Here is a 27340-nt window from a genome sequence, read left to right on the forward strand (position 1 = left end):
AGATTACAATGAAAATGAATGATACTTTATTCCTCTGATACATTTTTAATACAATTCTATTACTTCAGAGTACTTTTGCACTCCAAGAGACTGAACAAGAAAGATTGTGCACACTGGGTTCCTTCTGGGTTTTCTAACCTCCCCTCTCCCCCATCTGCAGTTGCTGCATTCCCCCTGCAAGTTCCTCAGGGGTTTCCCCTGGGCTCAGTCACAAAAGCCAGTCTGAATTTCCCCATTAAGGTGCTGAGCTGAGGGCAACCTCTTCATCCTCCTCCCAGACTGCCACAAACCACTCTGCTCACAAAGGTGGCTCTTGATCTGCACGCCTATACTCGTGCAGAGCAGCAAAGTGAGTCTCATTCCACCTGTAGGCTTTTCCCTCCGCTTTGGAAAGCAAGATGAGTGGTTAGAAATATACAGCTGATTACCATATTTGTGTTCTGTAATTCTTCACATGTCTGACTCCACCAGGAGCTTAACTGAAGCCAGTGGGATCTTACAGTCATTAACATTTACAAGGCAGCAGTTCACAGTTGTTGAACTAACAACCTACCCCTAAGAAACTGATTTTTCTCCCCTCTAAGTATTGACACGTGCTCTGCTGGCTGTGATGCTTATTCACAGTGACAGTGTGTTTGGTAGGATTTTGTGTTTTCACAGGATTTGTCTTGCGCAGACAGTTTCTAATTTACCTCTGCTCTTGTTTTAATTCAATCAGCTGATGGAGTGCAGCTGATCTCACAGCACATATGGCTGTTCAGGTTGGAAAAAGCCCTGAATATTTGATGGGTTGATCCTTAATGCTTTCTGCTAAAGAATTAGCAAGCCTGCTAATGAGCCAAGGGATCCCAAGTGGGGTAGGGAAAAAATACAGAATTAGATGCTGTTTTCATTCTTTTTTTTTTTTTTTTTTTTTTTTTACATTGCTCAACTAAGGGTTGCTGTGTTTTACACAGTCTGACTGGTTTTACAATGTATAGAAATTCAAGTGCATTCATCACACTTAAAAGGACCTGTTTTCATAACTGGATGTTCTGTGGCCACAGGGAGTCACAACCTATTTGCAAGGGCACCCGAGGCACTCACCCTGTGCAGGAGGCTTGGGCACCAAGCAGTTATCCCTCACAGTTTGCAGCTGTAGCCTCAGTCCTTTCACTGCCTCCCCCACTTATTTTTCTGTCTTTCCTGAGAAAACCTTACCTGTCCTTCATCCCATATCCCATCCTGCCTCCCCACTCCCCAAAGGAGGTCACTTCTTCTGTGCTGACTGGCTGAGTCTGGATTCCCTTCAGCCCTTTGCTCAGTGCTTCTGTTGTTCTCTTTCATCAGTTTCCCTCCATTGCTGCATCCTGCAGCCAAATGGTGTTTGCAGACCAAGTGCTTGACACTATGTCCATCTCTCTCCAATTCAGTGACACGTCTCACATCAACCCAAAAAACAAAGGGAATGCACAAGGACCATCTTTAATAATTAAGAGTTCAGATTGCTTGTCTTTGTTTCTTTTCAACAAAGCCACTGCAGCTCTAGGAAATCACAGCTAAGGCTGTAAGAGCAGCCAGATCAATCTCAAAGCACTTATTTTACAAATCCTGAACTGCCTACATCCAGCACTCAACCTTTCTTCTTAAATCCGTTGCAAATATACTCAGAGTGTCTCAGATATTGGTTGCAACAGTTAACTTAGTGGAGTGGCAGAACTTCTGCTCCCATTTTTTTGCATGTACTACAGCAAAATAAATATTTACTCCAAACGCCACCTGTAATAACAGAATATACAATTACACACATACAAGCAAATAGAAATCAGCTAAAATTATGAAGCTCAGTTAGCAAGACTGTTTCAGGAGACACAGGAAATAGACTGGCTTTGGAAATATCTCAGCGATTCAGGCAGCACCTGCTCATGGCAGCGTGGAATTAAGGATATTTGAATAGTATAACTCCTATTTTCTGCTTCAAACTTTTCTAGCATGTCCTCCATCTACAATGTGAAAGCTTACTTTTTATAGCTACAGTGAAATAATGCATCTTTTCTCTCTCAATTTGACATAACATCTGCAAATTGCCCTTACTGTATAGAATCATAGAATGATTAAGGTTGGAAAAGACTTCTCAGATCATTTAGTCCAACCATCAACCCATCTCCCCCACGCCCACTGACCACGTCTCTCAGTGCCACATCCACACCGTCCTTGAACACCTCCAGGGACGGTGACTGCACCACCTCCCTGGGCAGCCTGTGCCTCACTGCCTCACTGCTCTTTCGAAGAAGAAATGTTTCCTGATATCCAACCTGAACTTCAGACCTTTCCCTCTCATCCTATCACTGTTATGTGGAAGAAGAAGCCAGTCCCACCTTGCTTTATCCTCCTTTCAGGTCACTGAAGAGAGTGGTAAGGTCTCCCTTGAGCCTCCTCTTTTCCAAACAGAACAGTTTCAGTTATTTATATTGAAGGCTTTCCTTATAATTTTCTCTGTCCTTGACATGTATGCCTGCAGCTGGACAGAGAAGTCACTATGCTTTGAAGAAGTTGCTATGAATTAGTGCACGGCATTAGATTAGGTACAGGATTCCTGCAGTGATTATAAACTCAGCAGGAGTCCTTATAGCAGCTCCAATCTCGACAGGGTTACTGTCTTGTTAATCAGCCTCCTTCAGGACTTGAAGCAGTTCTGTGCTTCAGTTCTTGGGGGCTTTGCTTGGAAGCTGCAGTTCTGTGCAGAATGATCTGTCAATTTACAAAGTCTACAGAGCTTTGATACACTCAGTAAAACACATCAAAAAAGGCTTGACTTAAGCTGTGGCACCCTGTGTTACACGCAGACCACACAAAACCTATACAATCTTCTTGACATCATGGGTGCAAAATAAGATTTGGAGATTTTTAAGCAATGCCTAAACTGCTCTGGAAGCCCAGGCACAGATGTTAGCTCTGGTCAGGTTCCGAAACCTGCAGGTGATAGGATGCACACCCTCACTCCTCTCACACAGTAGGGGGAAGGGAACACAGGAAAGAAGCCAGAGTAGGTGCTGGACACACTTTCTATCACCCTTCATCTTGACAGAGAAATGAGGACACGTGGTTCACCATGAAGTGCCTGTCCCATGCAAGAGCAGCTTGGGCAGGGAACACACTGCCTAGGAAGGGAGGCTACTCTCTGCTTTGTCTTGTGGAAGAGACAATTATAATGGATTGCAAGGTTTCTTAAAATTTAAATTTGTAAACAACTTCTTCCTTTTGCTGATGTCCTGTTAATTACAAAAGGAAGAGTGGCCCTTCCTGTTATAAACATACTTAGGTGTGATGTTGAAGAGCTATCTTTTCTGAGGGGAACACAAAGATTGCAACTCCCTTGGATTTTTATTGTTCTGCCCTGAAAACCTGTATGGAAACTGCCTAGCAGAAGCAAATTCTGGCTTTACTATGGAAATAGCATCTCCAACAAAAACATGGAAATGGTGCTCCTTGTTTCTGAAGTGCAATAAATAAATGTTGGAAGTGAATTGACCCATTCGGCACAAAAAGAGGCTGTGGAGGATGACATCTGGAAAAACGTGCTTGCCAGGTTTACAAAGTGAGTAGCTGTTACTGTTGCTATTTACACCAACGCCAGTAACAACAACTATTTGTATACTGATTTGTATTGCAAGAGTACCTTTGAACAGCTTTTGTACTATACTAATCCTTGACTCAGAGAGTTAATCTTTCAAGACAAATGAGAACAGGTGGGTATATCTGGCCTAGCTGGGTTGTACAAGGGACCAGTGAACAGTGCTCTCAGACATATGGTCTGATTTTTGGCTGGTGCTGGATAGAGCCAGGAGTTGGACTCAGTGATTCTTATGGGCTCCTTCCAACTCTGGATATTCTATGATTCTATGAGGGACAGCAATGTTTAAGCACGAGAAACAGTAATACACCTGACATCACAACTGTCTTCCCACACTCCTTGTGAAAAAGGCGGCTCTTAAGAGGGGATCTGAAGGTAGGTATGGAGGTAATTGGGAAAGTGTTTAATGCTCTTCCCAGATCTGATGGGAAATATGGGATAAAATAATTCATGTAAAATTTAGCACACTCTTGTGTGCTGGAATCTGGCATCACTGTGATAGCTAACTGGTAGCTAATATGTCAGCACTTGAGTAGACTTGAGGCCTTAGAATTGAAGACAAATAACTCTGCTGGACACAATAGAGAAGGAGATGACAGTGGTGAGATGCAAAGACAAAGGTAATATGGGCCAGATATCAAGTTAGGATTATGATCCACGCAGAGCATGAATGGATGTGGACAAGACTGTACCAAGAAAAGGATGTTGCAGTAATCAAGGTGTGTAATGAGAAATCAGACCAGAATTAGACCTTTGTGAACAAAGAGCTTCAGTTGGAAATGTTACAGAGCATTAGTTTGCAGGATTTACATGTAGTCTTGGACACAGAGATGTGGGGGAATTTTAGAGTGAAGTGATACTCGGGTTACAGACATAGAGGATGGGCAGACTGGAGAGGTTATCCATGAAGACTGAGGGAGAGGACACGATTGAGGGTAAAATGGTGTACTCTCTACTTTTGCTGTGTTAACCCTCAGCAGACAGTGAAATACTGATGTTAAGTGTGGCTTTCAAGCTCTAAGCACACTTAAACTGCCCCCTACCTCCTGCCCTCCTGCTCCTGCCCCCCGTAAGGAGACGGTCTCAGCTTTGAAAGCCTTACATGTTTCTTAGCATCCTATAAAGTCTTCTGAACATAATTTTGCAGAATCAAGGAAATCAGAAAGAATCAGAAATCAGAAAGAAGTAGGTAAAGGTAAAAAAAGCTGGGGGAAGTAGCAGGACATGGGACAAAGCGCTCTGCAGAGCAACTCTGCAGTCCTTGGCAGGAGGAAATGTCCCGTGCAGATATCTCAGCCAGGTATTTTTGGTAGGTATTTTTGTTCTTAGACTGCTTTCTCCAGGGAGAGACAGGATTGCAGCCAGCACCATGACCTGTCAGAAGTGAACAAGGGGTCTTGGGAAAGCTGCTTGCAGTTAATTGATTCATTCAACTTTTAAGCAAAGTGAAAGAATTTAAGAATAAATCCCAATGAACAAAAGGTTTCTATCCATCCAAGGATGTGCTGCAGATTATATCATGAAGCTTCACAAAAATATTTCTTGAGGAAGATGCCCAAGAGACAAAGAAGAAAGAGAGAAACTGTGTTCACCAGTTTGAAGGTGCACCTTACAACTGAAGGTCATATGGTGCATTCTGCACTACATGGGACTGTATGAGATTAGAGTCTTTTACATATCCATGTTCCTACATGTGGAAGGAACCATGTCTTCTCCATTTTTGACCACTTGAACAATTTGTATTTAAGGAGGAAAACTGACTTTCTTAGCTATTCTTTTAAAAAATCCTGTACTAAAAAAAAAGGGTGAATGAGTCCCACATCATAATCTCAGCGCATCGTGAAAAAGCTCTCATGAATTACACTATCCTCTACTAACTTGTAACAAAAGAACAGAGATTAAGTCTAAGACTTGTTGGATATGCAATTAAGTCTTATAACAGCCTACTCTGTAAATGTTAGCTAAGTAAAAGCTCTGCCTGTGAAATCAAAAGCAATCCATCATAATCAACCTTCAATAAACTCTTTGTCCAGTTCAAGAATTAAAAGCTGTATTTAATATATTCATGGAGAATGGAGAAATGCCTTTAGAAACAACAGTCTTAATGCACTGCTAATCTCTAAACCAAATATTTATAGCCCTGTAGTTTATAAACAATCTGGAATATTTGAGTAGTGGATGTCCAAGAGGTGGATGCACACACAGTAATAGAGAGGTTTTACCATTCCATCCACCTGGCTTGGTGTTTTACTATTATATGAATTGTAAATATAAAAAAATATCGTATTGTCAGTGTAGAAAGAGAACTGAAAAGAGCAGGAATTAAAATACATGAAAATGGTTCACTGTTTATTAGTTTGTCTGCTTCAGAAAATAATCAATATCAAAGTTGATTCAAGCCAAGATCTGTCCAGATATGTACTAATTTGGTCCATGAAAATAAAGTAGAAATTACTAGGATAAAAGAAATAATAATGAAATATGGAAATAACTGCAGATTTTGCACATTGTCATTATATAATGGACATAATGGAGATAATGACATTACATAATGGATTCTAATTAAATCCAGGTGGAAAATGACCTTCCTAGACCTCCCTTCAAAATTAAGATTTTTGACAGTCGTGATTAATGGAAACACGCACTTTGCATGGTTTGTAAACCTGAAACATCGTTGTACATTTCAGTTTATAATTTATCCCATTATCTGCTTCTGCATGCATGAAGGTCAGATGTACTGGCACAAAGTAGCAGCGAAAGCCAGAGGCTCTGAAAGGTTGCTTACACACATTTTCAATTCTTTTATTTGGTAAATAATTTTGCCTACTTGTTCCTTAGAAAGATGACAATCTTAAAGTGTGATGTATTTAACAGCAGTAATTGCAATATTCTTGTTCTCTTCCCTTTTTAGACTAAACAAAATGGCACTAGAAGAAAGGGTTTTTTTTTTTAAGAATTCCTACCCGCAATATTTCTTCAATGCAGCTGTTATCTCCTGTTCCACTGTCCTGTAAACAAAATGAAAATTCAGTTTGTTTGTGTTTTAAAAAGAAATAACAAATAGCAGGTTGAGGACACGGTTGTCACATGAAATACATTCAAAATTCTATTACAGTTGCAAAATGAGGCCAAGTCTTTCCAGCCTCTGAAAGTTGCACTGCTGAAAATTCTCAAATTATTCCCTGTCACCACCACAGGAAGATGTAATATTTGCAGTGTTTACATGTGATTGACACATATTTGTATAAATTCATATGATTTTGTTTATGCCACTTTTGGGTGTGCTCCATGTTGTTTCAGATATACTGCTTATAAATAAGCATAAGCAAAATGGTTATTGTCTGTACACAGATCCAATATGTGCAGTTATTTATATCAAATAAATAACATCTGTCTGTATCCTTTGTGCAGGAAAGTTTCTGCAGTGACACTGTCTGTATGAAGTCTGACAGTACATAGGGTAGCTGTAATACTGAGGGAGAGCTGCAGGGACATCCACACTGAGCACTGACCGGGCAGCACAATAGTTGTGAGAAGGTGATTACTTCTTTAAAAATGCTGACCCCTAAACCCGCCCTGCATGTTGTGAGTTTGAGGATGCATAGGAATTCAGCTCTCCTGAATGGCACAGCTTACTCTAGAGTCACTAGGAAACATTTCTTCTCACAAAGAGTGGTTAGGCAGTAGCACAGGCTGCCCAGAGAGGTGGTGGACTCACTGTCCCTGGAGGTGTTCAGGAAGCATGGGGATGTGGCACTGAGGGATATGGTCAGTGGGCATGGTGGGGATGGGTTGATGGTTGGGCTAGATGATCTGAGAGGTTTTTTTCCAACCAACTGATGCTGAGGGCCTGCCTTTCTCCAGCAGCTCTCTAGAAGACACAGGTGGCTACTGCATGTTGTATATTTTCTAGGGATTTATTTCACCACACAAAATTTTCCGGTGGATACCAAGTTGAATATTAGCCAGTAATGAGCCATTGCCACAGAGATGGCTAATAGTACCTCAAGAGGAGAGTTGTTGAGGGAGGTAATTCCTCCCCTCTAGTCAACACTGTTAAGGCCTCAGCTGAAGCACTGTGTCCAGTTCTGGGCCCTCCAGTACATGAGAAGCATGGACATACAAGAGAGAATCCAACAAAGGGCCACCAAGATGATGAAGGAACATAAAAGAATATCAAAAGAACTTGGCTTTCCAACATGCAGAGCTCTTGTCACCTGAAAACCATACTTCTCTGAAGCATCTGCATTTGTTGCCCACGTGCCCAACAGACAAAAACAATACCATCAGCCACTTTTGCAAGACATAGCCCTGGACACCCTGAATGCTGCTCCCCAGCCTGAGCTGTGGCACAGAGGAGGCCTGGATTCACATTCTCCCATAGCCTAACAGCTATAATCAAGGTCAGCAGTACCATAGCCATGCAGACACAAGGGAACAATCTAAGTTGCGTAATTTTTTCGTGGCTTTTATTTCATATCAATTCATAAAATGTCACAAGGGCATTGTCAGCACTCCTGCCAGATCTTTACTGAATATGGCCCTTGAGTGTTAGACAAATGATCTGTGCTAACTCTTCCTAGTGCAACACATTCTTTTAGCTTTACAGACCCAGGGAACTATAAACGACTGATATCAAAGAGAAAGGAACTAAGCATTCCATGAAGTCAGCCTGTGGATAATTACTTGTATCTGACGTACTAATGCTAAAGAGCAGCTGCAGTCCCACACAGAGAGCCCTGTTCTCATTGCACCCCTGTCCCCATGAGGCACACAATGCTCCCCACCTTCCCTGCTGCTGCGATGCAAGAAAATAGTTCCTGGTGCCAATGAAACTAACAAGACAGACAGAAACACGGATACAGAAACAGCCCAACTGTCTTTGGATCATGAAGAACTCTAAAATTTGTATTAGCAATTTTTGCTTGCCTCTTCTTTGTGGCTTTCCCTCTGTTTTATAATTTTCTTTCCTTAAAGCCTGGTCTGTGATCTTCTGGAAGTCATTGGTGAGTGGTATCTGTCAGTGGTCTGTAGTGGGATCAGTACTGCTTCATATCTTTATTAATTACATAAACAATGGGATCAATTACATTCTCACATTCTCAATGAGTTTTTAGATTACGCCAGACTGAGTGGCACAGGTGATATGACAGAAGGAAGGGACTGTAGTGATACAACAACAGTAAATCATTTTAAATGAAAAGTGGGGAGATTTAGATTAGATATACAGAACAAATTCTTTACTCAGAGCTTGGTGAGGCTCTGCCACAGCTACCCAGAGAAGCTGTGGTGTCCCATCCCTGGAGGTGCTCAAGACTGGGTTGGATGGGGCCATGGGCAGCCTGAGCTGGTGGGGGGCAGCCCTGCTCACGGCAGGGGTTGGGACTGGGTGGGCTTTGAGGTCCCTTCCAACCCGAAGCATTCTATATCATCTATTTTATAATCCCACTAACAACAGTGGGGAGAGTAAAGCCACCACCCTGTATGCCTTTTTTATAAAACAATGTGCTGCTTGACTTCAAGTTCACTGCTCTCCACTGTCATCTTAGACAAAGAGGCATGAGTTGACTTATCACTATATGCCTTATCTATACAATGCACTGATGGCAAAATAGTGCTTGTTACTTTTTTATCAAGGGCAAAATGACTGAGGGTAAATTTGGCAGTAGACTATTTCAGAGGAGGTTCAAAAACAAGCTTCTATTTCAAAACGAAATATCCCTCCTAGAAGTGTAATAAAATAAGTCTGCAAATACTCATCAGCAAAAAATTATCCTTCCCATTACTACAGAACTAAAGCCATAGCTGTTCTCCTCAGTACATATCTCTGGGCAGAAAGTAAAAATATTTCCACATCTCTCTCTTAGTATTATCACAGTGCCTTCCAAAAGGCAAAAATAAAGAAAGAAGCACAAGACCAAAGAAATACTATGCAAAAAATGAAAGTAATATTTGGAAAAGAATTCCATTTCTATATTTGTTCTTCATCTTTTTAATGCCAAAGATAAATTTTTAAATGTATTTTTTGCTTTGAATTCTGACTTGCTGGTACGTATCTTTTGTTACTGTTGATATCAAAGTTCCCTGAGTAAGGTTAGAGAGGTTAGAAGTTAATGTCCTGCACACAGCAAGCAAATTCAATTTCACGTGGCTTGGGGCCATATACTTTTCTTTATGATATCAGAGAATCATAAAATCAAAAAAGCACAGAATGGCTTAGGTTGGAAGGAACCTAAAAGATAATCCATCCTAACCCCTGCTGTGGGCAGGGCTGCCCCCCCACCAGCTCAGGCTGCCCAGGGCCCCATCCAACCTGGCCTTGAGCGCCTCCAGGGATGGGGCACTACAGCTTCTCTGGGCAGCTGTGCCAGGGCCTCACCACCCTCTGAGTGAAGCATTTCTCCCTAATATCTAATCTAGATCTCCCCACTTTTCATTTAAAGTTATTCTTGCTATTAGACCATGTAAAAAATTGTTTTCCCTCCTGCTTGTAAGCTCCTTTCAAGTACTGGAAGGTGCCAGTGAGGTTTACCTGCAACTTTCTCTTCTGCAGACAAGCCCAACACCCTCAACATTTCTTCATAGAAGAGGTATTCCAGCCTTCTGATCATCTCCACATCCTTCTCGTGCTGGGGGCCCCAGACCTGGACACAATACTCCAGATGGGGCCTCACAAGGCAGAACAGAGGCAGACAATCCCCTCCTCCCTGCTGGGCACCCCTCTTCTGATTCAGCCCAGGACACAGCCTTCTGGGCTACATACAGTGCAGAGTGTTGATGCAGTACCTAAGGCAGGTCTGAAAGGGGTCTGTAGGCCTTGACTTGGAAATGATTCCCCCTTCTCACTCTCTTTTTTCTCTTTTCCTCTACAAGCTTACATCACAGAGGAAACTTGACAACCTAAATTTAACATATTTTAACAACTACAAAAAATAAAAATAAAATCTAGTCAATGTTTCTTGAAATCTGAATTAACAAAAGAGATTGCACCAAATAGCCCCATGCTATTTGCAGGAATGGGCTTCCCTGGTTCATTCATTGCTGTGTCAGTTCTGGCTTCATGATGCTTAAGAATATATCAAAGTGGGCTACAGCCTCCACAGCTCTGCTGTACCCATTGCCTTCACATCACAGCCAGTGCCAGGAATTGGCACACTCATGCGGCTGGCATGGCACCTGGTGGGAGGAGGCGTGGGGCTGCTGCCGAGGAGCAGCGGCTGCTGCAGAAACAGCCGGGAGCATCGCGCGCTGCTGATAACGCATGGAGCTAATTACAATGCAAAGCACAGAGAACTGTAAGAAAGAAGACCGACGAAAGGCTACAGCGAATCCTTGGGAACTGGAATGTCATTTCAAAAATGGCTACATCTGTGCAAATTTTTTTTTAGAACATTACTTTACTTTTTCTTCCGTTAGCAACAGCTTTCACAAGGAGATACATAGAAAAACTCCGTGGAAAGGAATTGCCTATCTCTGATTCTCTTGTTTCAAAGCTTTGCATGAAGAAAAGAAACAAAAATTACCAGAAACTGTTTTCATTTCAGCCTAAGAGATTTTTACAGTGTGAGCCTTTGGCGTTGTTACTATTTGTGCTAATCACTCTTACAGAGCCTCTAGGAGTTACCAGATTTCACCTCCAACAAACATTAGGGTGATTAAGGTCTCTGGGAAGCTAAAGTGTACTCAGTAGCCCTGCTGGCCTCTCTGGGAGCTAGGTTTGCTGTGTTAGTGCTGGGATGCCACCATTGGCCACCGCACGTCCAGCCCCTGGTACTACCACTGCCCCAGAACTACCCAGCCACCACCCACCAGGAGCACAAGTAAGGGAAAGATAAGTATGGGAGGATCCAGCAGGTGTCAATAGAAGGAAACAGTGCTTAAAAAAGAAAGGCATTCATTTCCATTACAAAATAAGAGTCTGCAATCATAAGTTCCACTAGCAGTTATTTCTCTGGTAGTGATGCATCCTCTGAATGAAGCACACATATCACATAGATGCACTTTTCACAATCCTTATTTTGGTTAGATTGTTTTGTGGGGCAAGGCAAGACTGACAGGTGTGCTTCTACTTTTCATTCTTGCTCATATGTCTGGCCTTCTGCATGTTGGGTAGTGGAGAACTTGCTCTCCTGAATTTAAAGTGGCCTTTCTCTGACTAACAAGATGGGCATTTTCATCTTGCTGGGCAACTTGTGACCTACCAGTGGTACTTCCCTCTAGATGGGCTGGATGTCAGGAAGCTGGGGCACACAGCAGTGCACCCCAACCCACCAGCACTGGGAACACTGCCTGCTCCCCCGCTGCTCAATGGCCTTGTCGCTCCCCAGGGTAACAAGGGCAGAACTGAGCTGGGCGCAGTTATAACAAGGAAAGAGAAAGGAAGAGACTGCTGAGAAAGCTGGATTTTTGGAAGCTTTGTTTTGCAACTGTACTGTTCCTTACTAGTGATTCGGAATGCCAGTGGCCATGATCTGTAGATAGAGCAGTTTTCTCCTGTGCTCACACTGCTGTGATAGGAGCTGTTTCACTTTTACTACAAGGAACTGCTGCTGCTGTTGCCTTAGATGCTGAGATGTGCAGAAGGAACTGGGGATGAACGACTGAATTATCCTCAAGTTCTGTGTCAGAAAATGCTGCACTAATTAAAGTTATTAAAGCTATCTAATTTACAGTGACTGCTAATAAACTGTTGCCCTTAATATGCTCATTTTCTTTTTTGAAACTGTCTTCATATTTATTATGGGGATTATTTTTCGTACCATGGGATCTTGCAACACGGTCTGCTTCAAAAGGGAAGAGAAGAAAGGTTAACAGAGGTTTTATTTCAAGAAAAAAGGAAGAAAAAGCAAGTGATGAAAGTTGTCTCACTTTAGTTTAATGGAAGCATCTGGGTATAGTAACTGTGGGTTTTATAAGTGCAATGTCATCATGCCCCAGTCCTGTGCCAGGAACTGGTAGAGAATGTACCTAATCGAAGAAGATGAATCAAAAATATCCTTAGACAGAAATGCCAAATGACTGGGTAGACTTGCCGTGTACACTAGAAAGGAGAAGCTAATCGAGCAAGAGTGTGATTTGATCACAATGAGTGATGCTTGTTTTGAACTCAGCTCACCTAAAACTGGGGCAGGGCAGCAGCTTTTGGAGACCTCTGAGAAGGGAGACTGCAGAGGGGCTAATGGAGCCACAGTCCAGTGTGTCATCAGCCCTGGATGTGCTGGAGCTATGTGCAGACCAAAGGAGCCAGGGGATGAGAAAGGATCCAATCTGGCATCTAGATGAGGTTGGATCTGGAAGTAAAGGCACTCACTGCAATTTTATTTTTTAAGTAGGAGGGTGATGAGGTTAGAGCTTAACTCCACCAGTTACAGGCACACAGGGTCCGCCACAGAGCTCAGAGGTTCTTTTGCCTGAATAGTGCCTGGCTTGAACTAAGTATAGAAATCCCTAAGTCAGAAAGCAAGGCGTTGCTGAAGGGCTGTGGTTTGGATTGCTGCTGGGATCTTCTCTTTAACTGAGGCACCGACAGCCCAGTTTGGAAGTGGCAGGTCTAGGCATGAATGGAGGGGATAGGGAAGGGCTCTTTGCACTGATGAGATGATCTGAGTCCAAGTCCACTTCAGGAAAAAATCAAGAAAATGAAAAGACAAGAACCCTTCTGAAATTTCTTCATCCTCCCCACCCCTACAGGCCATCAGACAATCAGTTTGCTGGAGCTGCTGGTAACATTTCATCTACTAAAAGATGCTTGGGATCCCCAGATGGAGCCTACTGACAGATGAGTGGAAAAATTTTACAGGCTTTTAGGTTATATTCATAAAAATGAGAAAACCCAAGCACATCAGAATTACATTGTGACCCAGCAACAGTAAAAGAGAGCTGTAATGGGGAAGAACTGCAATGTTCTATTAATAAAATATAAAGATTTTACTGCTATTGGGAAAGATGGATTGTGCCAAATCAATACCATGTCAAAGTATATTAATGTTTTCTTTCGCTAATGAAACAATAGGGGTCGATGTGATTACACTGGCTTCTTACCCATCTGAAGAATATAATGGGATGATAGTAATGAAGACTGCAGTTTTACTTCTTGCTACATGCTCAGTCCTGAGTGGTACCAGGTAAGTGACTTAAAACCAATAGGCATTTACCAAAATGCTATCGACACACCCTGCATAGATTCCACAGCACCCTTTCCCATCTTAAAACCAAAGAAGAATCAGCGGGAATCTCTGGAAATGCTTTCAGTTTATTACATTTTCTACAGCACTGTATGCATGCTTTGATTGTATGAACTAGCTGGTGGTTCCCAACTATTTGTTTCTATAAGGAACATCAGGATGTTTGGGTTTTAAAGCAGATAAGGCACTTCGGTGCCTTCTCCTCTTAGCCCACACTCTACCTCCATAGCCAGCCAAGGAGCCTGTGCTGAATGTGATAGAGATCAGCTTGGGTCCCCCCCATTAGATGCTCTTCTTCCTGCTACATGGATGGCCAATTAGTGTCAACTGGAATGCTCTATTTTTAGTGATGTGGCCGCTTGTCTGCTGGGACCTGGACTGAGACCAATTGATTGCATCTATTATATTGTTTGTGTTTGTTTGGGGAGAATACATAACATCTGTACAGAAGCAACAGTTGGAAAAACATGCATTGTGGAACTGTTAATCTTTTTGTGACATTTTAATATGAATATACCATAAGCTAGTATAATATTCAATAAATTAAATGGATTATTTTGCCAAGAGATTCTTTAAAAATGTTAATTAACAATAAATCAATAAAAACTATTCAACATGAAAATCAATTACATCCCTGTTTACATTATTTAACTCCAAGCATTTGTTTGTGTGCTTGTAATTAGCAAGCTATAAAAGACGCCATAAATAGGTGCATAATGAGAAGAACTGTTTATAAATGATAATTGGTATTCATTCCCACTGAGCCAAAGGTGATGTGATTACAAACTATCATGCTGAAAGGGTTAATCCTCTTACAGATATACAAGTTTAGAGTACAGAGCTCTACAGAAATCTCTCCTGCAAAAAGCCCCTGATTGAAGAAAGCCTCAAAGGAGGATTTGAGGGAAAGAGTAATACCTCATGGGCACTCCGTAAAGCCTATCTACATCCAAGTAGGATTGGTCATGGGGAAAAGCCTACCTTTTGGGTGGTGGGGCATGATAGACAGAATCTGGCACGCAGAATTCAATGTTTGTACAGCATCATCATGTAAACAATATCTAAGTCAAAAGGATGGAGGTGCGATTCAAAATCTGGATGAACACCTTAATAGGAAACAAGACTGGTTTACCACTACCTCAGTCAAAGATTAGGGCTAGGAAGGGTCTGGCTTTTACTGAGGGCTAAAATAGGATCACAGGATGTTCAAATGGCAGCCCAGAGCTCAAAACACTGAGCAGCAGCAGCAGCAGCAGCAGCTTGTGTCTGCAGAAGGTAACACCCGAGTTTTTCTCACTGAAGTGAAAAAGTTTGTTTCCTAGAGCAAAATAACCTCCCAATAATGCCTACTGCTGAAAACTGCATTCTCAATTTTAGAGACTGAGACTGTGTCTTAGTCCACGTCCTGGAAACATTTGGCTTTCTATCGAAGCTTTCTGCTTTTCAAGGAAGTCACCAATATTTGAGAAGGAGGCAATTTTGGCTTTGGCAGTGTCTCCTCCTCAGCAAAACAGAAAGCTCATGCTTTCATAGCAAGTGCTTTGGTGAGGGCAGGAGCCATCAAGAACCCTTGGCAGAACAGGTCTGAAGTATGAGCAGAGCACTGGGCATCTGGCCATGAAGCCAGCCCAGTTAAACAACCTCTTTGCAAATCCAGAGATAAACTACATTTTCTACTTTGTCAGGGCAAAATTCATGTTTATTTCCTTTCTTTTCTGGACTCTGAACTGAAGTTAATTAGCGTTGTCCTGAAACACTTACAATGTATTGCTTTCCTTGGTCTGCACAGAATATCATCATTTCATGGAAAACATGGATCAGGATCAGGATTTTTTTAGAAAAAGGAAAGTCTATTATCTGTAATGAATAAAGAGTGGTACCCAGTGGTTTGAGAATCACAGCTTGGTCTTATGGCTAAAACACGTCCTGGTCATGGCAGTTATGACCTGGACATCTATTTGTCCAAGAGGGATGCAATTTGCTACTGGATACCCAAAGATTTATCAATGAAGACGAGCAATCATATGCATCTGCATCTCTAAAGCAGTCCCTTGAACTTCTGGTCAGCTCAGGTGATTCTCTGCACAGAGGCTGACAAATAGCACAATTCTCAAAGCTGCAGGGAAAATCTCAGCAGAGCTTTATTGTGCTCTCAGCATTCCTGAAAGTCAAAAGAAAAATCAAGCCATGCTACGGTCCCTGACAGACTGATGGAAACACACTCACCGCACAGCTACTGAAAATTGTACTCTCCAAACGTTTTGCAGAGCTAATAGAACATGTGAAATTTCAAATAAAATGTCAGTGCTGTAATGTCTTAGGACTCTTACTTTTCTCTTGTTTTCATGTATTCTCAGGTTAGCATTCCTTTCAAAGGGGATACTGCATTCAAAAACCACAGTGCTTTCTGGTTTCGTAACAGCGAAATACAGACAGAAAGGAAGAAAAATCAGCCTCCTCTTTCCTGGATTTTGTGTCTTTGAAAGAGTTTGCTTACCCTTCTGGTAGACACTTGCCAGCTTCCAGCTGTTTGCACAGAGCTCACAGCTAAAAGCTAATGGAGAATCATTTTTAAATCCCAGAAACACAAAACTGTATAAACCACAACTTTTCGCCATGTTACTCAGGGGCAGTAACCACATATCACTGTCACATTAACAGTTTTTCTTTTTAATACAAAAAAACCCTAGTAATAAATCCCTTTATAGCAGTGCAGTGCCATGGAGCAGGGTACGAACTTCAGTGCCCTGGATATGCCTACATAAAATTACTCTTTATGCAGTATTACTGCCAAAAATGGTTTTAAATCCTGAATGCACCAGCATTTTACATATGCAATACACAACACAGCGTCAGGAAATGAAAAGAAGGAAACAGCAGTAATGGTAAAGTTTAGTTTGTATTGGTTTTAGACAACGACCAGTGCTGCACTGCACTAGAGAGACTGCCCTTAGGTTTGGTTGGTTTGCATTTCCAAAGTTTTCATGATCTGGATTCAAAAAAGAGCTGGCTTTTGGATTTTAATTTTCTATTTTATTTTATTTTTTAAAAAAATTTTAGCTGAAGTTTCACGAGCTATATTTTCTCTAGAGGAAGAGCAGTTCACTGCAGCCCCATTTCATTTTAAATGGAAGCTGAACAGAGAGAAAATCTGCAATGCCGTTCCTGCTCACAGGAATTTCCATTTAGGTCGAGTACAACAAATATGCATTGTTTTAAGGAGCAGAAGCAGATCTCTGTCCCTCTAGAAGACCAGAAGGTCTCACTGCACCCCAAATTATAACTGCATGTGCAAAAACCATGAGTACAGTAGGAAAGCTTTTGAGCCAAGAAGCCACAAGCTTTGCTTTTGTTACACGATCTTGATGAATTTATTTCAGTGCTTTTATTCAGGTTTCAGGATGTTGAATCCTTTAAACTTGTTAGTATTTTCCTTTTTATTGTTCTCTACTGTCTTTCAGTGTTTTATTTTATTCCTTTGTTCCTCAGCGCAACTGAAGGTAATACAGTCTTGGGCCTATTACCCTGAATCCCTTTGATCTTGCGATGGGTATCAACAAAGAAGTTATTTGTTCTCAACACATTAAACCCTTCTGCACAGCTTTTTACAAATTCTGTTATGCAACTTTGATAGGGCCGGGAATGAGTTGTCAGCTACCAGAAGGCAGGGGACCACAAAGACCTCTCAAAAAGCCAACATATGAATGGTGTCATCTTTCTGTTTCACTTTCAAACGTGGCTCATACAGGTTTGCTGAATAGGAGTCATTTGACAGCAGACATCTGAATTTGTATTGCAGACTCCAGCACACCTTTATAAGAACTTTAAATATCTTAGTTGAGTTCTGAGGATCAAAGCTTCCTATGTAATAAACCTATCGTGGGTTACCCAGGGAGATTTTCTGTATCAGTAACAATGGCAGCTGATTTGCCTCGCATAACAAGCGGCTGATGGAATAGAAGGGTTGGCACCAATACTCTAACTAACAAGAAAAGGATCCTATCTGAAACTCAAGAATTATGGTAGGGTCTCATAATTTACTTCATAAACCATCTACTACAATGTTAAGATGTACATGCATGAAGAGCTGTTTCAAACACATCAAATCTTGATTTTTTTTTCAAATCAGAGAAGCAGAATAATAAATAGAATTGGCAGCATAAATGAATATAACGCATAAAACAGAGAAAGCTCTTGGCTGTTTTTTTCTTTTTTTAATACAGCATTAGAAACAGAGAAACACATTGTTTCACAGCAATCTGCATTAAATACATTTGTTGTGGGTTTGAAATACTGCTAACTGTTTGTTTTGGATGAGAGAGGATGCTGCGCATTTATGATATATGATACCACATTGTCATCAATTGTCATGCTTTGTTTATGGGACTGAGTAATTTGTAATCATCGGATTACTATGTTTAGTCTGCACTCTGGTTTTTAGAGATGTGCATTAAACAGATCAAGCCCTTGCATGTTTACTGTATTTGTTTGCTTATTGGAGAAATGACAAGCAGCACATTTCCCCAGGAATTAACTATGAGGGTTGCTCTGAAAGTAATGCCTCCTATTTTATGTTGTTGGCTCATGACATCAGAAGCAGATGTTGATGGGATGGCAGTAGAGGTTGAACCTTCCCTCAAATATCCCATTACATGTTGTTGTCATGTGACAGATGGCAGCAGTGCGGCGATCTGACAGAATGGCATCTGACATGGAAGTGAGGATGAAGCAAAGGACTGTCATTGAATTTCTCCATGTGGAAACAATGGCAATCATTGACATTCATCAGTACTTGCTGAACGTTTATGGAACCCAAACAGTGGAATTAAGCACAGTGACAGTTGAACTGCAAGGCCAACGCTTTCTCAGCAATGAGACTGTCATGGTAGCTGTGAAACAGAATCATAGAATCATAGAATCGTAGAATCACAAGGTTGGAAATGACCTGCAAGATCATCTAGTCCAACTGTCCTCCCATTACCATTGCTACCACAAGCTACTAAACCATATCTCGTAGCTCCTCATCCAGCCTCTTGAACACTGCCAGGGACAGCAACTTCACCACCAGTGGGTCACCTCTGCTGGTGCAGATTTCTATGAGTGCAACAGCAGGCTTTTGTTCTTCACTAATAGCTAATAGCTAATGCTGATGGCTCTGCTGAAAAATATTGTTTTTTAGTTGAGAATTTGCTCTATCAAAAAGTGTTATTGCACTCTTCGTATCTGTTTTAGACTTCACAGAAATAAACAGGAGGCATTACTTCCACCAGCATTTCCCGCCCATTTTATCTGCAGGCATAGCTCTGAATCCCCATCAGCCCAGCAAAATTGTGGTGTGGTAGAGAGCGCAGTAGTTCCTACAAAACCAAGGATGCATCACTTGCAGCAATGTATACTTAGGGTAGAAGAGAGTGAAATGGTTTTAACAAACCAGCTCTTGTTTGTAATCCTATTTCTGCCATAGAAACACAGCAGTAAACCTGATAATGTAGCAAGTATTGCACACAAGGAGTTCAGCTGTTTCTGAGCATGGGATAGCACGGCTCTGGCAGTCAGGAGCTGGTCCATCTCCATTGACTCTGCGGTAGGGCTACAGGAAAAATCCACACTAAGGAGCAGTCTCTACTTAATTTAAAGTTTATGTACGTGTAAGCTATAAACATAACAGGATTTTAAACATCCACAGAAGAGAATTCAGTCAAAAACCTTTGGCTGAATGCTTGCAACAACAGTCCATCTGCACAAATCACTGATGCAGGATACAGACTAAAGCGCAGGAGAATAAGTCACCACTACTCACTGCTCAAGTCATCTTGTTGGTGGCACTGCATTGAAACTGAAGGCACAAGTGAATAATTGAATTTCTCTTTCATAGAAAATAATTACAGAATCAAACTACTGAGCAAAACTGCATTATTTGTTGACTTGTCCCCCAAAATGTCTGTACATCTGAGGTAAAACAGAAAAACCCGCAAGAATGAGGCAAGAGCCAAGATTACATTTCCATCCTTATCTCTCTTTACAGATACTCTCTCGGAGGTCCCTGCTTGCATAGCAGCTGCTGAATTGCTACAGTTTACAGTCTGGCATATTAAAATAAACTAGCACTGATTTTGGCAATTTGCAGTTGTGCAATAGCTGCTGCTGCTGCATAAATACTCACCGGATCCCTACAGCAAAGGCAGGAGCTCCTCATCTGTTCCCACTTGTGAGTCAGACTTTCCCACTGGCACAAGCATGAACCGCGGTAAGGACTGCACTGTTAACATACCCAAAGTAACCTGTTATCTGTGTCTGATTGCAGTACAGAGCATGATCAAGGCTACCAACACCAAAGACGTGATTTCTGAGAGGGGTATGTCCTGCCATTTGATGAATGGAAAGGATTAACTGAGGATGCCTTGGCTTAAGATAGTCTGCAAAAATCTGCATTTTGCATGCACGCACATCACCGTGAAGATCTGTATAGCAGTTTACAAGCACACAAACAGAAACACGTGCAAACATATGCAAATGTGGTATAATACATGTAGATGTACTGTGGCACGTTGTAACTTTAAATATGGAATATGACTACTATTCTATGTGGGCAATGCTGTCTATTTTTAGGAAAGATTGTTATGTGTACATTTTGTAATCTAAAGAGCTGAAACTAGTTTTGGTGGGCACAATGTAATTCTACCAAAATAACGCAGCATCTACCAAAAAGAAGAAAAGCCCTAAAAAACCCTTAAAAAAATCCCCAAACTTGCAATGGTTATTTGAAAACAGCCTGTCTGCGTGAGCCTTCCTTTTCCAAACCAAGTCAGCAGACTTTAAGCTGGTTTCTCAGGCACAGCCCAACAAAGAATCATAGAATAGTTTGGGTTGCAAGGGACCTCAAAACCTACCCAGCCCCACCCCCTGCGATGGGCAGGGCTGCCCCCCACCAGTTCAGCTGCCCAGGGCCCCATCCAACCTGGCCTTGAGCGCCTCCAGGGATGGGGCACCACAGCTTCTCTGGGCAGCTGTGCCAGCGCCTCATCGCCCTCTGAGTGAAGAATTTCTGCCTAACATCTAACCTAAATCTTCCTTCTTTCAGTTTAAAGCCATTCCCCCTTGTCCTACCTGCCAATGCAAAAAGTTGGACTCCTTTCTATTTATAAGTTTCTCTCAAGTGCTGCAAGGCTGCCATGAGGTTTCCCCAGACCCTTCTCTTCTGAACAAGCCAAGCTGTCTCAGCCTTTCTTCACAGAAGAGGTGCTCCAGCCCTCTGACCATTTTCATGGCCCTCATCTGGACCCCGTCCAACAGCTCCTCATCCCTCTTGTGCTGGGGGTCCCAAACCTGGACACACTACTCCAGATGGGGTCCCACAAGGGCAGAGCAGACAAGGACAGTCACCTGATTCTTCCTACCGGCTACCTTTCTTTTGATGTAGCCCAGGACACAGCTGGCCTTGTGGGCTGCAGAATGAGACGGGGATGATATACATTGCACAATGGACCAACTCTGAGTGCCATAGGTCTGGCCTTTGGTCCCAGCCAGATATGGCCTACAAGGACTCAGGAGCAGCTTTCTTAAGAGCAGTCTGCAGTTTGTGCCATTAAACACCTCTTGCACACTTTTGTCCAGAATCAGAACAAAACCTTTGTGTCTGCTCACTGACTATGTGAACAGATGCCATAGGGATACAAAATGTTCCCCTGATAATTTTCCTCCCATATATGTTCACTTACAAAATATGAAGTGGCAAAAATCTAAGGAAAGTAGTGCTGGCAGACTGGAAATTCCTTTAGAAAACAAAACGATCATTAAATTGGAATCCTGCGTTCCAAATGATTGGCACCACCTTGTGCATGGAAAAATCAATATGAGAATCTGCAGAATTAGATGTAAGGAAATAATTTTTCCTGCCTATAGAAACTTGTTTTATTGTCGGTGGGACTTCCTGCAATGAGACGAGAATGGCTTTGGGAAGAGAAATGAGCACAAGATCAAACATTCCCACTTCATATCACAGCGAACAAAGCAAAGCTGCGTGTCATCTTGTTTTACATGTGCTCATGAAAAGCTACCAGAGCAACTGGAGCACTCCCTCAGCAAAGCAAATGAAGTTCTTGACTTATTCTATCCTTAAAGATAGTCAGATATCACTACCACTGAGCAGATCTACTGCTGGAAATGTGAGCAAGGGAATAGCAGTGAAATTACGGTTTGCATACAATAAAGTTCTTATCCCTAATGTTTGGTACAAAAGCAGTGCATTTTCTAAGCAAACTATAGAAATGCAATTATTGTAATAGTGTATAATTTACCCAAATATTTTGACATTTTTCCACAGATAGTCTGTTTTCCACCATTTGCATACCTTTGACTCTAGAGTATAGGCATGCATGAGCACTAAAGAAGGCAAGACAGCAAGTAATTATTTACTGATTAAGGAGTGGATGGGTTGAAGTTTGAAGCATTAGCATTCCTATTTCATCCTCGTCCTTCCAGAGGAGGACGGAAGAGAAATGAGTGTTTTCAACTTGCCGAGATTCCTAATTCATGATGTTAATGCCATAAATTCCTCCTCTTTGCTCCTTTACTCACTGCCGTCTCCTGATACGTCCAGGTCAGCCATGCTCAATTCACATTTACTTTGCTGGGGTGGTAAAGGTTACACAACTCAAATTTTTTCCATCTCTAAGAGAGGTGAATCCAAACGGAGCTAATTTGTATACAGCTGCAGGCAATATAAACATGGCTGGTTAGAATTCTTTATATAGTATAAGCCTTTGTACTCCATACTTCATGGAAGTTAATAAGTAGGTGTCAAACTCTGAATTAAAATTCCCAGAAGAGGACACAGCACAAAGGACAATAAAAATGATTTTTAAATAATCATAGGGATAAATAGCATCCACTTCTGACAAATGTAAGTGCTGGCATAAAATGTTATTAGGCTACAGAGATTTTCTTTTGTTCAGGAAGTATGTTTTATTCTCCAGCAGTGTCATTCATCATCCTAATGAGCCCTCAAAATGTAAATTAAATAGCAAAGACTGATTCATTGAAAAACATCTTTGTGCTGTGTGTTAAACCATTTTTCTACTTTTATCCTTATATATTGGTTCAGTCTTTCATTGCAAAATAACCCCTCAGCCATTGTAGACTTTAATGACTGAGTTCAAGCAAAGCATATTTTCAGTAAACAGTGTTTATTCATTGGTGCTTTTGGTATTATAATTAAAAAAAAAACAACAAAAAACAACTCATTTAAAAATGTTGTGCCCCTTAAATTATATTTGATCCGGAAAATCTCAGAAACCTGTGCATGCATGTGCTTTTTGTTTTACTCAGCGTCACTTAGTCCAGGGAAACCCTCAATGGAAAAGGATTAGGAGAAATTTCAGGCAGTTTTAATTTACTGAACTGAATACATTAACAACTAAGTAAACACCATATATACTTCTTCTTTTTTTTTTTTTTTTTTGTAATGGCAGAAAAAAAAGAACGCGGGGTCATGAGCTGAATTAGTTCAGATTTCTTGTTATCTGTTGATAAGAACATTACACATTCTTACCAGGAATGCAGCAAGGAGATTTCATACTTGACCTGAATTTATGCATGAGCATACACACAACAACAAGAGCGACAAGGAAGAGGGCTTTTCTGGAGCTGATCCAAACAAAAACATAACAGGAATGAAGAAAAACAGTAAGAGCGTGTCTGGTTTTGGTATGATTAGTCTTCAGTTTTCTTATTCTCTGCCTCTTTCCTCATCTTTCCATTTATCTAATGCTTCTATAAATCATCTCCAGCTTATTTGGTATATATATGTTTGTCTGTATGTAAAATGAAGATGAAAATATTAATAGAGAAAGTAAAGTTTGCTTGATGACAAGGGTGCTGTTATTAAACTGCATGTGGAAGATTTAAAAGCCACAATCTTCAGAATAAATTACCATAAAATCTCAACATTCAGTGACATTATGCTTTTATGAGGTCAAAATATTGGAGAGAGACATTAGGGGTTACAATGAAACCATCCAGCTGTGAAAAAGGTAAGTACATGCAGGTGCCTTACTGCTGGGGATCCAAAAAATGCCCCTAGCCCCAATCTTCTTTTATTGCCAACCCAGAGGGAGATGAGCAATGCCTTGGTGAAACTGAGTTAGGAGAACCTAAGGATGGGGTTAACTGTTGCAACTTTTAGCTAGAATATCTCCGATGACAAGTGGCCTTCTGAAGGGTTTCTCCTAAAAAAAAAATCAAAATAGTGATTTATGGAAGCCCAGTGATGGCTCCACACTGCAACTGTTAGAGGGACCATATATGTAATTAGGTAAAATTCCACTAAGCAGATAGAAGAAAAAAAAAAAAATCAGGTTTATAGCATGAAATATTATCACTTAAGAAAATTAAGCGTCATGAACCCTAGATGAGAGAACTTAATAAACCATCTATCATTTATCTCTGAGTGCTGATTCAGAAATCAGACTGGCATTCACAACTGCAGTGACTGATTGAAATAAATGTGTGCAGTATAGTAGTTTATAAATGAAGACAGTAATTTACAAATTAAGGACAGACTTTATGCCCACAGAATAAGTTGCTAGTGCTGAAAATACATTTGAAGACACTTCAAATACACTCGACTCATAGGAAAGAGTCAACTGAAGCAGAAGCTCTGCGAGTTTATACTTTGCTTGACTAGACTTCAAACACAGAGGAGGTGCTAGACGAAGGGCCTGGCGTTCACATCTCCGTGCCCATAGAACGTACCCAGATACACCATCTGTATTTTCACTAAATTCCCTTTTTGTGAGCCTACATGTATTTCAGTAATCAGTATTAAATCATCTTTTACACTACATTAAAACACAGATCCACGGATCCCATTAATGCTGTAAATGAGTCTCTTGAGTCAGCTGGTCAAAAAATAAAGTGCAAAGAAAGAATAGTGACTCCAGAAAATCTTCCTGTTACATCTCAGGCCACACAAGAAGTTGGAAAAGAGAAAGTAAGCAATGGAAACTCTTTATTAGGACTCCTTTTTTCTATCCAAAAAAACAGTGAGGTTATGCATTCCATCTTAGTGTTTAAAGAATAGCAAAAATCTACTATCTAAATACTGATCCACAAACCCAAGATTATATTTTCATTCGTATAAATGAACAGGGCAAGGCTTTGCAGCTTTTTTTTTTTTTTTTTTTTAACATTTTCAATTTGATTTTTAAAGTACAACAGAAATAGCAATAAAGCAGAAGTTAATGGGACTGATCTGCCCTGGGGTCCTTCTGGCTTTTCTCAGCATGACTGAAGACTCAGTGCTTCCTGCCCGAAGGTTTGCCTTCGGTGCTGCACAGAAATTGCAACCTCTGCTCCTCCTGGGCACTTGCAACCAATGAAAACCTACCCCAAAATAAACCCTGTCATCTGGGCCCCAAGTAAGGGGCTGACAAACACTTTACTCTTCCCCAAGTAATGTACAACGCAGGTAGCTGGCTGCTCGATTTGAAATAACGTTTGCTTTTGTTAGTTCAGATACTAAGAGAACTGCAGTCCACAGCAATGAAGGAACCATCAGCTGCTGGCTGCATGCTGAGGTTGCCCAGGGAGTTGGTGGATGGCCTTTAAGTGTCTCTTCCAACTCAAACAATTCTATGATTCCAAGATTGCATGCTGTAATGCAGTGCCTTCATCAGTTGCTACAAATTGGCAACCCTGTTCACAGCAGGCGTGGTGGAACTGGATGATCTCTAAGATCCCTAAGCCAGTCTATGATTCTATGATTTTCTGATTAAAGAGAAGAACAAGATCAGGAGCGATTTTGTCAGATCAGTCAGCTGGTCAATGACACTATACCGACAACCTTTGCCAGCCCAAGTTCAGCTCTAGTTGCATCCCCAGTGTTTGGACTATCAATGTCTAACGCAAGGCACAGACACCACGAAGGGGTTGGCAGTCCTCAAAATCACCCTAGGCTCCAGCTGTGCCCCAGGCTGGGCACTGACAGGCACAGAGAGACCTTACTAAGGAAATGACATGATGTTTTGCTGCTGGCATTTGGTCGGCAAGGGGCCTTATCCTTGTGGGGTTCATCTCGCTGACGGTGTTGACAATGATGGACGTGAAAAAGACCAAAACATGAAGGAATTAAGAGAATTAAGCTCATTCTGTGTAAAATGTTCTCCCTGGAGTGTGCGCACACTGTCCCTTGTCTGGTTTCATTTTCTGCTGCTTGCTCCATGGGAGTTGTTAGGGAGTCTGAATCTAGTAGGATTAGCTACAGCTCCTCCATCCACTTGAAAGGTTTTTAGATCATACAGGCTCAGAAATGACTGGTGCTGAAGGAACCGGGGGAAAAAGTAAGGGTGAGAGAAGAAAAAAAGTCTTAACATAGTGCAACTTAGTGGTTTTTGCTATGCTGGATGTTACAAACCTTCTTCAAATATTCTTACAGTGCACAAATGATGACTTAGAAGCAAAATTCAGCATAAATGGGTAAAGCATGAGTGCTCATGGAGAAGAATACTTCCGAGAGTGCAGCAGGATGCAAATGAGTATCAGAGACACCAGAATCATTTTTCCTCAATGACTTTTGTCCCGAACTTAAAATGTTAGAAATAAAATGAGGACTCGCAGGATAAAATCAGAATGTGATTTAAATAATGTGCATGCAGTTAAAGATAACATGTGTGCAGTTAATTCCATGATAAATGATATCCGATAACACTAAGGTTGCTCCAAAAGTAATGCCTCCTATTTATTTCCACAGAAAATACAACAGGTACAAAGAGCACAGCAACACTTTGATTGAGCAAATTCTCAGCTACAGAACAATATTTTTTCTGTATAGCCATGGCCATTAGCTATGCATTTTTGTCAGCGATGAAGAAGAGCCTACATGCCGCGCTTGTAAACATCTGCACAAGTGGAAGTGGCCCACTGTCGCTGTTGCCACTGCTGAAGCACAGTACTCATGGCCTCACTGTACTCACATCCACTGTTTGGTCTAAAAACATTCACTAGCATTGATGAATGTCAATGAGTACAATTTTTTTTTCTGCATGAAGTAGTTCAGTGACACACCTCTACCTCATCTGCACTTTTGTGTCAGATGCCATTGTGCCAGAATCCCCCTTTGCTGCCATCTGTTACACGACAAAAAAAACATAACAGAATATTGTTGGGAATGTTCAACCTCTACTGCCATCCCACCAACATCTACCTCTGACTTTGTGGACCAACACAATAAAATAGAACACATTACTTTCAGAGCAGCCTTTGTACATTCCATTGAAATAATTTTACTGTATTATCTATCCTTGCATGCCATTTTTACTGTACCTACTGTGTGTCTATCAAAGATTGTTAGATAAGTTGACCACTGGATGATCACATATCTGCACGGCGAGTGATACAGCAAATGAGTATTGAATGGTTCTAAGTTCAGTCAAAAAAAAGAAAAAAGCATTATTTCAGAAATAGCACATAATTGTACAATGAAACATCAAATTACACTGCATAAATCTAATAAGAAATTAAAGTTGTCATCCAAACTACTATTGCC

At 41.2% G+C, this 27340-nt stretch overlaps 1 protein-coding gene across 6 annotated transcripts in view; it reads right to left on the reverse strand.

The window, feature by feature from the left end:
• The window catches only part of AFF3 (ALF transcription elongation factor 3), a 324699-nt gene that overhangs the window by 171918 nt on the left and 125441 nt on the right, over positions 1 to 27340 (reverse strand). For 5 of the 6 annotated variants that reach the window (XM_085213991.1, XM_085213982.1, XM_085213976.1 and 2 more), the window contains exon 4: positions 6577 to 6621. The exons of the other annotated variant lie outside the window; for it this stretch is intronic. In XM_085213991.1, the coding sequence (XP_085070117.1) occupies positions 6577 to 6621 (45 nt within the window). The remainder of the gene's footprint in view (positions 1 to 6576; positions 6622 to 27340) is intronic. 6 annotated transcript variants of the gene reach the window in all.

Source organism: Meleagris gallopavo, chromosome 1, assembly GCF_905368555.1.
Source record: "Meleagris gallopavo chromosome 1, MGAL_WU_HG_1.1, whole genome shotgun sequence".
NCBI lineage: Eukaryota > Metazoa > Chordata > Aves > Galliformes > Phasianidae > Meleagris > Meleagris gallopavo.